The following is a 12,172-nucleotide window of genomic DNA, read 5'->3' on the forward strand; positions in this document are numbered from 1 at the left end:
AAGGCCCCATGCAGGCAGCAGAAGATGGACAAAGGCGAGTGTTTTTTTTTTATCCCGAGGATTCTACTCGTTGCTGGCTGGCCCGATGGCCAAGTGGACTGTCCAGGCTGTTCTGCATGGGAGGAAGTGGGTCAGGGGATCCAGGCTCTCGGCCAGACGTACGGGGCTGACATGGGCAGGCAGATCTGGAGGGGTTAGCAGTCAGGAGTTCCGGGGTGTGGGCAGGTCAATGACTATGGGAGGATTCACAGGCTGATAGTTCACAGTGCACACAGACGCGTTCACATAGGTGGTGGTCCCGTCCGCCATGACACCATACCCTGGAAAGTAAGCATGTACCTGTCAGACCATTATCTAGAGCTACTTGTTGCTACGGCACTACAGGTATTCTGCCATTATGGGTGGGATGTGTCTGGGGCAAGCTACTACAGCTCTCAAACTTGGGTCTTTTTATCTGTCAAATGGAAGTGATAATAGGGTCCTTCTGAGCCTGCCAGGAGGACCAAGTGAGGTCAATGACCAAATGCAGTGCTTAAGCCTGTGTACATCACAGGAAAAGCACATAGCAAGTCATCATCACCCTCACATTGTGTTCCTCAGCATCATCACCATCAGCATGGTCTCTATGACCACTGTCAGCATATTAGATGTGACCAGGTACAGGCACTTGACTTCCATAGTCATCACATGTGATCAGGTATGTCCGTGTGCTACGTCCACAGGCTGCACTGCCACATCATCATCATGGCCGCCATCACCATCCCATCACTGTCATCATCCCCATGGCAACCACCATCAGCATTGCCAACATCATCAGCCATACTGTCATCAGTATCACAGTCCTTGTCATCATCTCCAGCACTGCCATCATCACCGTGACATCACCCCTGCTGTCATGATGACATCATCATTAGCACTACCCCCTGGACTACATCACTACCTTCCTTGTTGCTATGCCCAACACTGCCATCTCCATGACATCATCTCTGCCATCATGATGACATCATTATCCCTATCCATAGTATCGCCACTGTCGACACTACCACTATCACCTCCTGACCATTGTCATCAACACCATCACTATCATCTCTCCAGCAACATCAGCCATCACCCTCCTTGTGACAATCACCACACTACCATCAACATCACCAAGACCCTCTTCATTACAAGCATTGCCCTGCCGTGATATCACCACCATCCCCACTATCTTCAGAGTGTCACTACCACCACCATCTTTGTCACCACTATCATCACCACTGTGACCCTCATCATCATCTCTGGTCTCCTCACAATCACCATGGTGATCACTGTCATATTCCTGTCTTCAATCACAGGCCCTCTCCACCACGTCTGCTTGCTGAAGTCCCTTCTGGTTCGCAATGTCTTCACATCGGGAGGGACATTCTCCCTTTCTTCTCTCAAGTGCCATTTTGCCTATACAATTACGTACAGATGTGGTTTGGGTCAAAGGCAACTTTACGTATGCTGGCCCTGGGTGCAGACAAGAGGGCCCAAGAAGACACCATCATTATGGACTCACTGTTTATGAGCTGCCCCAGTGAGCTCCAATGCTCTGCCTTTGATTGCCTGCCCGCTGCTCAGCAATCTGAGAGCATCTCCAGAGACCAACCCGCTCCACTTTCCTGACTCCCAAGAACAGCACTCCGAGATGCTCAGGAAATGGCTGGAGTCTATTTACTTCCAAGTTAGAAAACTATTAGACAGATGCAGTGTGGGAACCAACACAGACAGGGCCAGCAGACCAGTACGTAGCAAGGGTTTGTATCAGATGTTGAAAGTGGGCTCTGGGAAGAACGCTTGAGGACTAAGGAGGTAAGCTGATATGCAGGAATAGGCTGTGGGGGGCAGTGTGGGTGGTCAAGCCTGTGATCCACCTGCCCACAGTGTGGACATCCCCACCACCCCAGTGAGTTCACCGGCTGCTGCTAACCAGGGCAGCGAGTCTGTAAAGCACTCTATGCATGGGCCACAGAGGTGGGCAGTTTCTTGCAGAATTCAGCGAGGGGGCTACTGAGCAGGATTTAAAGAGGGCATACAATCCCTCTGAAGGGCCAGTTAGAGGTGCCCTGTGTGAGGTTCCCTCCCCTCCTGCCCACTCACTCACCTTCATGGATGTGGCCAAAGACGTGAAGCCGCGGCTGGACTCGCCTCTGGACTGTGTTGAGCAGCTCCACACAGCCCACACGCTGCATCTTCTTGGGGACCCAGTCTAGAAAGCCTGTGTAGGAAGACAACAGGCATTGAGGGGGGTCATTTATTAGTACAGACTGGGTGGGACTGGAAGTCATGCTAAGGCTCCAGCATAAATTCTCTCTCCCAGCAGAACAAGCTCCAGAACCCTGCCATGCCTCAGAGAAAAGCCCCATCATAACGCAGCCCCTGGAGGCACAATCTCCCTTCTGTGACAGGGCTAGGAGACTCTTTCACAAGAGCCCACGGGAGGCCAGGCACCTGGGTCCAGGTACATATAATTGCTACAGATCTCAGCCTGCAGCTGCTCCAGTGGCTGTTGGGAGCTACCCATTGTAGAAGGGTAAACTGAGTCCGTGGTATCACAGTGGCTGGAAGTAAAAGTGGCACCTCCATAGCCTCAGAGGGGAATTTACCATTCAAAAACGTTCTCTACGAAACCCCATAGGGGCTGTGGCTCCATTGGTATCTGGCATAAAGCTCGGGGGCACTGCAGATGTGACAACATGGCTGTGATCCCAGCACAGCGAAGGTAGTGGCAGAAATATCATGAGTTTAAGGTCATCCTTGGCTACATCAAAAGTTTGAACCCAGCCTGGGATACATGGGGGTGGGGGTGGTGCACAGAAGCATGAAGCTAGTTTCCTTGGCTGAGATACCCTCTCGTGGTGCCCACTGTGTCTCTTGGCCGCCAGCCTCCCGGAGCTGCCCCATATGGTGGTGGCTTATTATCTTTCCATGGCTACGCAAACAAAAAATAATCAATGACTCGAGTGAGCAATCCGGTTTCCGCCGGCCCCTCTCTGTTTGGGTGGGTGAGAGAAACCATGGAGCTGCCAGCAAGGATTGGAGAGCTTCAACTCAGTGTGCCCAGCGAGCTTCGCCATGAGTGATGTGCAGAATGGTTGGGGTGGGGTGGGGAGGGGGAGGAGAGAGACGAGACAGACATGCAGAGGGTGGTGAGTAGGAATGGGCTTCGTGGTAGGGTTAAGTCCTAATCTCCACAGCTCCTCCATCTTGCAGACTGGTTCACATCTCCGATCCTTGGCTTCATTCAACTGACAGAAGTGTTGCCTTAGAATCTGGAAGCACACAGTCCCATTCTTATGTGTCAGTACAGGCTAAGACAGGACTGGGGTAGGGGTGTCTAGCATCCCCAACTGCCCTGATGACTACAGTCTAAAATGAAGTTTATTAGCACCTGCTGGAGCATGGTGCACATGGGCATTCCCAAAGCAGGTGTGCAGTGTGCTTTGTGGCTGGGGCAAGGCATCTGGAGAGCAGGAACCCAAAGGCTATGACTTCTGGATGCATGGATGGATGGATGGATAGATAGATGGATAGATGGAAGGATGGATGCATGGAGGGAGGGATGGATGGATGGTTAGATGCATGGACAGGTGGGTGAGTATATAGATAGGTAAATGGATGATTGATAGATGGATAGATGATAGATGAGGGACATGAATGGATATTAGGGGATGGATGGGTGGTGGAAATAAAGATTGAAGAGGGGTGATGGTGGCTGGATGGATGAATTAGTAAGATATGGATGAAGGATAAATAGATAAATGGATACTGGGTGGATAAGGATTAAAAGCTGGAGGCTGGCTGGCTGGATGGATGGATAGATGGATGGATGGATGGATGGATGGGTGGGTGGATGGATGGATGGATGGATGGGTGGGTGGGTGGATGGATGGATGGATGGATGGATGCATGGGTGCATGGATGGGTGGATGGGTAGATAGAAGATGAATAAATGAAGGATGGATGGAGAATGGATGGATGGATGCATGGATGGATGTGTGGAGAATGGATGGATAGATGGGTGGGTGGATAAGGATGGATGGATGGATGGATGGAGGATGGGTAGATGGATGGATGGATGGAGGGAGGATGATTGATGGATAATCAGAAGAGAAGAAGGGGAGAAGGAGATAGGAAGTAAAAAAGGAGGGAAGGAAGGAAGATGGAGGAAGTAAGGGAGAAGAGCAGGAATTAAGGTGAGAGGAGGAAGGCCACAGAACCCAAGTGACTCAGGTGAAACTGAGGAAGAACTTGGCCCACTGGCCTAGAGGCCCTGTGGGGGAGGGGCACAAGCCTGGTCACCATCCTGTTGTGCTGTCCCAACAGAGGCCCCAGCCTCAGGGCTTCCTCCACTGAAAATGGAACAGGAGCAGGTAGGTACCTGGGACTGAAAGGCACTGAGGCGGCTACAGCAGGTTAAACAAGATGCAAGCTTGAGTACCATCATGGGAAAAGGAAGGAACTGGGAGGCAGGTTAGAAGGAAAGCAGAGGGGACAGCTGAGTCAGGCTGGGGTTGGGTGGGGGAAACTGGAACAGGGCAAGGGAGACAGGGCAGGGGGCAAGCAGGAAGCCAGTGGATCCTAGAAGAGAACAGGTGAGCCACAGCCTCAGCTCAGATCATAGGAGAGGCGCACCAAACAGGACCAACATTGGGAGGTGGAGCCCTCAGCCTCGGGGACAGTGGTTTGGTAAGAGTGGCATCCCAGCAAGTAAGACCCAGCAGGCCAACCCAGGACTCCTTGCGTATAGCCTCAGACAATCCTCCAAAGGCCTCAGCCCAGGTAAACCAGAGACTGCAGACCTTACCCAGTGGCGGTCCATGAGTTATAAGAATGTCAACTCCTTCGGGGATGAGATTCCACTTCTCCAGGAGCGCTTGGCCTCTCGGGAGGTTGAATCCCCAGCCATAGAACCAAGGCTGCCTGGGAGAGAAGAGGGCCACTTTAGGGAGGGTCTCAAGAGCATTGCACAGTCACAGAGAAGGGTACAGGTCACAGGGCTAAGCAGCCATGCGGACTACTCGACGCCTGGACGCTCGATCCAAATGACACTGGGAATGTCTAGAGGACTTTTGCAAAAATTGAGGCCAGCTGCTGCCAATGGAGCCTGATGCAGGTGAAGCAGATCTGGGGAGCAGCTGCAGCAGGTGGGGCAGCAGGTGGGGCAGGCAGCGCTTTAATTTGCCTACCACCCCACGCTGGGAGTTGATCAGGCAACATTGCCCCCACGACCCCTCACGGGGCCCCAAGTTGCCTCCTGAATCAGACTCCTGACCAACATGGCTGACACCCCTGCCTGCAAACCCAAGGGCTCTACATTGATGGCAGCTACTTAGGATTCCCACAGAACCCCGTGAAAGAACTCCCAGCCTTATCCTCGTAGGCTTTGAGATGAATGACTGAGGTCTTTGCTAGGTGTTACACAAGGGAAGACGACCAGGCAACACAGAGCCCATGACTCAGACCCAGACCTGCTGTTCTTGTCACGTTCGCAAGGCGGGACCTGGGTGTGTGAAGGATGGGTGTTCACGCTGGGTCACTTGTATGTATAGGGGTCAAAGGTCCTTTTGCTGTATCAGACCCCAGCCCTGAAGGCAGGTAAGTACTGTGTCAATGGGTCTGGTGACAGGACACTGACCAGCCCTGGTGCTTTATGTCACAGCCAGCACTTAGGTAAGGCTGGTCCCTCCTCACACGAACCTCCAGGAAAGCTTGCCAGAGCCAGGCAGCTCATACAAGCTGCCACCACCACAGTCTGGTCTCCTAAGCCCCAGGCATTTAGAGGCATCTGTGGCTCCACCTGCTTCCTTTTCCCACCCGAGCAGGCTCTCCAGTGAAAAAGGTGGCCCTGTCCCTGGGCCAAGGGAGGTCATGATTCTCACTCCAGATATGTGAAGGGAAAACCAAGGATCAAGGCCCAGCCACAGATGGCCACCTCCATCACAGGATTCCCATACATGGGAAGTTTCCATCAGGGGACAGTGGCCAGACTGGAATCAGACACTGGAAGAGCAGCTCAGGGCAGAGGTGGCACTGTCTGAAGCCTCCTCCCTCAGACATGCCTACTCAGGCCTGCTCACAGAAAGCTAAGCATTATCCTGAATTCTCCCTCTGCCCCCATCCTCTCCCCCTCCCCTCCCCCTCCTCCCTTCCCCTCTTTTCCTTCCCCTCCTCCTTTCCCTCTCCCTCCCCCTTTCTCCCCTTCCTCTTTCCCCTACATCTACCCTTTCCTCCCCCTCCTTCTTCTCCTCCCCCTCCACCCTCCCCCTCCCTTTTCCCTTCCCCTTCCCCTCTCCTCTCCCCCTCTTCCTCTCTCCACACAGCTTTAAGGAACTTGGAACCAAACTGGCTGAGGTTAGGATGGTCCACTACCTGCCACCCGTGTGTCCTTGGAAAGGGGTGAGTTTCAAGAGAGTTAGAATGACCGTGACCGACAGATACTTGAATCCTCAGAAGCCCTGTGCTGGAAATTCTGAGGACTCAAGCCCTCTGCCACTGCACCAGCATCCCCATCTCCTCCATTGCCATTACCCCCACCCTCTGTCCCCTCCATCCCCACCTCCATCCCCGCCACCATCTACACCAGCACATCCGTAACCACATCCCCAGCGACGCCATCACCTCCACCACAGCCGTTACATCATCGAGTTTAGCATCCCTATCCAGTTCATCTCAGTCACTGCTTCCATCCATCATGACCATTGTCACCACTGTCACCTCCATGTGGCCATTACCATTATCATCTCTACCGCCACGACCACCCTAAACTCCATCACCACCACCATTACCTCCCACCATCATTTCTCATCGAAGTCACCATTACTATCATCATCACCACCACCTCCACTACCACCATCATCACCATCACACCTGTCACTACACAGACCTCCTAGGAGTCACCCACCAAAACTGGGTGTGTAAGGCTTTGTCTAGAGCAGGGTTTTTCAGTTGCATTTTTGGTGGCTGGAAAAAGCATTTCTAGTGAGGACGCAGGATAAGAGACCTCAGAGGAGCTGAGAGCAGGAAGGAAAGCTTCAGCTAGACAAGTTTAACTAAACAGCGCTGCCCACCCCCTAAACAATGCCCCTCACACCCTGCCCCAGCCACAGGAACTGGTCACAAGGTAAGGTCCTTTTCTGTCATGGCCCTGGTTGAAACTGGCAGGTCCTCTTTACAGATTCTGTGGACTGTGCCTACACACCCTGGATTTCCCGATTTCTGAGCTGCCGTCTAGGATTCTCGGAGCTGTGCATCCGAAGGTGTGGGAATTAGGGTCGGAAAGGCCACAGCAGCATGGAAGCCACTCGGTGTCTTCCAGACAGGACAACAAATGACGTATGTCTGGTGCTGCCTTTCAAACACAGGCTTTGTTTTTCAGCAATCAGTGATCAGAGACCTACATGGCGGGACAAGGCTTCATCAGCATGGGAAATTGTACCCAGTAGTTCTCCTGAGCCATTGCAGGGCATAGCTTTCTGAACCACAGCAGATATGGACCCTGGAAGCCAGCTCGGAGCACCTCTGCCAAGCAGCTTCCCCTCAGCACTACTGAACCTTGCTCTGGAGGGGAACCTGAACACTGACTCTCTTGTGGGGATACCGCTCACCCCTGGACCGCACAGCACCCCAGGCAGAGTATGGGGGAGGGGGCATCAGACCTCAGCAGGGCACCTAACCCTGTTTGACCTCTCCTTCCCTCCCCGGCTCACCCCACCTACCTGTGAGCCATGAGACTCTTCCCAACAACTGGACTCCAAAGCACAGGCGAGCTCCTGCCTCACTCCTGGTCAAGAGCATCAGGACTTGAGCTCTTGGAGGTCTGGGGTCAGCCATACTGACTCTGCCCCAGACTGACCCTTCACCTTTCCCGAGCTTGACCCCTGAGGGTAGCTACTGTGCCCTGCTAGGAACAACGTGGAGAAAGAAGAACTGGCGAAGATCATCGGAAGGCCTCAGAGAAATATTTGCACATAGGCAATGCCCTCTGATGCTATTAGCTGCCATTAGCATTGGGAAGCGGAGGAAGGCAGAGCCTGCAAGGAAGTTTCTGGAAGATATTTTAATGAGGTAGTTTCAATGAGGGTTTTCCCTGGGCATTGGCCAGGTCTGGGTGGCTGTGCCAACCGGCAAGGCCTGAGCAGACTCCAGGACCTCACTGAGGTGTTTGGGCTGCCAGGGCCTGGGCAGAGCAACCACCACTTGCTTCTGACCCAGGAGACAAAGGAGGTACCATCTTCGGTGTGCACCCTGCACTGGAATCTCCAGCGCTACTTGGGGGTGCACTGGTTTAAGGTATTCAGTGAAGCCTAACACTGTGAACAACCCCAGTGTCCATCTCTGTATGTGGCCTAGCATTTCCCACAAAGGACACACACACACACACACACACACACACTACCCTGGCCCTCACTGCCACCTGACTTTGGAATACCACCCATGAACGCACAAGCCACAATGCTGTGCTGAGGTGCCCAAGAGCCCCTGGACCAGCTTCCACCACGACCTGGACCTGGCTCTACCTCCTCCTGCCACAGGCCTCACCATCCACGGCATCTCGTAACCACGGAGGGTGGCCCATCAGAATTCCGACTGAGCCGAAGGCGGCTTTATGTCCCGAATCTCTGTCTTTCTGTTCTAAAGTAACCATTGGAATAATTTTCTTACAGAATGATAGTTGCCATGACAACCAGAGCAAATTTTCCTTTTCTGAAACAGATGTCTCATTTAGTTGAAAATTAGAATGTGAGCAAACCCATGGGAAAAATTAATTCAAACTTTAACAGAGCACTGAATACAACGTAATCTCTCCGAGGTTAACCCCTTAACAGCTTTTCTGTGAGCTTCTGGTAACCTTCAGATCAAACCTAATTAGGCCCGCTTAGCCAATATAAATGACCTACTCATGGCCAATCATTACAGGGTCCCCCTGAAGCGTGAAGTTGGGTTTCCTGACAGCTGATGAGGCTACAGACACCCCTCCTATAGCAAGCAGCTGAAACAGAGCCTGCCTGGCCCTAGTTTCTGCTTGTCCAGAGCAAGCATTCAGCCCCAAAGAGGACATATTCCCTAAGGCTCATCTTGGGTAGGGTGACCCTCTGGCTGAACCCATTTCCTGGGCCTAGAGTGTAGGACAGTAGAGGCTCCAGGTACTCCTGAACACGTCTGACCCCAAAGTGTTTCCAGGCCAGAGACCATGCTTGAGAGCCCACCCTATGGGGCACTGAGGGAGCATCCACAGAGGGGCAGCTCAGGGGCCACTTGCATACCCAGGGAAGTGCCTGCCATCGTGGTTCCCAAGGGCACAGAGCCATACCAAAGTGACATAGCCAGAGTACAGCACTTGGGTACCCAGAGCGCTGGTCCAGAGCCAGGCTCCCTCTTCCAACCCAAAACGATAAAAATAACCATCCTTCTATATGTTAACACCCTCTGCATTTAGTAGCTCAGTTAACCCTTGGGATGAAACTGGTAAGAAGCCCCCATTAAGGCACAGGAAGTGTTCGCACAGAAGAGGCAAAGCATATCTGAGCATGCACAGGAGCAAGAAGGGTTTGGGCCAGGATCCCAGGCACCTGCATCCGCGCTTAAGCTAATGATTGATGCAAAGAAGCCCCTGGGGGTGGCCAGGCACCAGCTCTCTCTTCCACAGAAGCATCTTGCCTGTGGAGCTCCCACAGGCTCCCTGGGAGGAGCCTTCAGCCTGGCTGATCAGGGAAGAGCCTGCATCCATCACAGGTTTCCCGTGGTACCTCCAAATCCCTCAACGGCTCCTCCACTGTCTCCAGGACAAATGCAGTCCTGGTGGCTTGGCACACAGAGCCCTTGAAACTACCCCAGTTGACTCTCAGACAATCCAGCCCAGGTCCTCAAGAAGTTCCCCCAACAGCCTTGGCTGTCACTCGTAAGCAGCCAAGCCTGCAGCCTCGGGCTTTGTTTCCTGCAAACCCCCACATCAGAGATGCTAACTTCTCACCATGGCTCACATTCATAAGGCCCAACTCAAAAGCCATCTCTCCTCCAGAAGTGTCCCCTAATCTGACCCCTCCCTCCTAAGGCACAAGATCCCCTCCCCACCTTGACGGTCTGTTGTAGGCTTCTCCAACACAGGTCCAGTGTTCAGATCTGCCCTGTGTCTCTTAGACCTGGCAGACAGCTGAGCTGGGTGACCCTCAGGGAAGATATGTTTAGGGAGCACATAAGACGGACGCAAACTGGAATAAGCCAGTAGGAGCTCTACCTGGCTGCAGGTATGAAGAACTTCCGGATTAGTCCATTCCCCTCTGTACCCTCCTAGTGGTAGTCCTGCCCTAGGACCTGCCAGTCAAGCTCCAGAGTGACGACTCTAGCAAGGATGCCAGCCCCTTGCTAATCTTCCTCACCCTCTCAGGAGCCAGCCCAAGTGGCCGTGTGTGCCCATTGTGCAAGGATCCCGGTGTCACCACCTGGGGGACTCCTGGTAGTGTTCTTTAGGTACTTCAGTAGCCCTTTGCAGGAGACCTGCCCCAGCCTGTTAACTCATTCCCTCCTCTTGAGGTGCTCTGTCATCTCACCTACCCACAGAGGCTCAAAACAAAATAGTTACCCAAGCCTAGAAGCGAGAAGTGCAGCTGTGGGTGAGCTTTTAAAACAGCCTGCCCACCTCCATCTGGCCAACTTACCGCAGGATGCTCCCATTGGCCCCTTTAAAGACAGGCTCTCCTAAGCCACTCCCAAAGGGGCCAGGTACAGTATAGCTAAATAGTGTCTCAGATGAAACTGCCATTTATCGCTGGCTCCAGAACCCCAACTAGGCTGTAACCCCTTTTGCAATACAGAAAACCAAGGCTCAGAGAGACCAGAGATAGAACCACAGCTCCCAAGCCCAGGTCTGAATTGCACAGTGTAGACCTCCCATCTCGGGAGGGACATCTCCTCCTATTATGGCAGAAACTTAAGTCAGCTGTCTCCTGTGTATCCCTGGGTGCCAGCATGCAGAGGCCAGGGGCTGGGGAAGTGGGTAGGTAGTAGGCAGTAAGGCCCAAGGCTACGGTGAGTGGGCAGGGACCCACCAAGCTGCCCAGTGTCCAGAAGCCTGTCCCTTGTGTACCCAGTGGGGGCCAATAGCAGCCACCAAGTCAGCAACAGAAAGTGCAGCACTGCAGTGTGGGTCCCTTGTCATTCCTAATTAATTTCCCCCCACCCTTCCAATATGCGGAATCGCTTTCTTTTGTTTTGCTGGGACTCTGTGGAGACGGCAAATGATTCGTCCCAGACGTTAATCTTGAGTGGGAGAGTGAGCAGGCGCACAGCAGCAGAGGACAGAGGCAGCACAGACGCAGTGGCTGAGGATGAGAGGCAGAAGAAAAGAATAGGAGAAGGGGAAAGAACTGTGTGTGTGTGTCTGTCTGCCTGTCTGTCTGACTGTTCGTCTGTCTGTCTGTGTGTCCTTGACAGTGCACTTCCCTAGTCCACCTGTGCATGTGGGCATATGAGTGTGTGTGTGTGTGTGTGTGTGTGTGTGTGTGTGTGTATGTGTGTGTGTGTGTGTGTGTGTGCGCGCGTGCGCACATGCAGGCATGTGTGTTTATCACAAATGTATCTGCAGGCTTGTATTGTTTATTGAATATCCACGTACATATGTATAGGCCTATGTGCGTGTTGAATGTGTGTGTGTGTGTGCGCGCAGATATGTGCACCATCAGCTCAGTAGTGTCTAGAAGTCAAGGACACTCCCTGTTTCAGATACCATCATAGACACAGTGTGTCCCGTCTGGGATGCTGAGCACCAGGAAGTGGGGGGTGGGGGGCATGAAACCCCAAGTGGTCCCACTCATGGCTTTCAGGCAGGGTCTCTGGAGACCTGAGCTGTATCTTACCCTGCTGGCTTCTATGTGGCTAGTGAGAGCTGCCTTTTCTCCCCTGGGAAAAGGACCTAAGCCTAGCCGGTCACAAAGACAGCTCCCTGAGGAGACAGGTAGCTCCTGACTACATGTGGGCTGCGGACAGTGACAGTACTAGGTGGCCTTGCTGACCACCCCCATGACTCAATGTGCAGCAGCCGCCTCTCTCATTTGCACAGTGAGACTCAGGCATAGGAAGGGCAGGAGCTGATGCCCAGCCTGCTGTCCATGGGGGCCACCAGAGAGCCAGACCCATGTCAGGGGGAGGCTAC

General features: G+C 53.2%; 1 protein-coding gene across 1 annotated transcript in view; it reads right to left on the reverse strand.

The window, feature by feature from the left end:
* Positions 1-201: 201 nt before the first annotated feature.
* MPPED1 (metallophosphoesterase domain containing 1) overlaps positions 202-12,172 on the reverse strand; it is a gene marked incomplete at both ends in the record, with an annotated part of 64,225 nt that continues 52,254 nt past the window's right edge. Inside the window, 3 exons of the mRNA XM_080938909.1 lie at positions 202-320; positions 2,126-2,239; positions 4,829-4,944. Of these exons, the coding sequence (XP_080795035.1) occupies positions 202-320; positions 2,126-2,239; positions 4,829-4,944 (349 nt within the window). The remainder of the gene's footprint in view (positions 321-2,125; positions 2,240-4,828; positions 4,945-12,172) is intronic.

The sequence above is a fragment of the Micromys minutus genome (assembly GCF_963924665.1).
Source record: "Micromys minutus genome assembly, chromosome: 27".
Classification (NCBI taxonomy): Eukaryota; Metazoa; Chordata; class Mammalia; order Rodentia; family Muridae; genus Micromys; species Micromys minutus.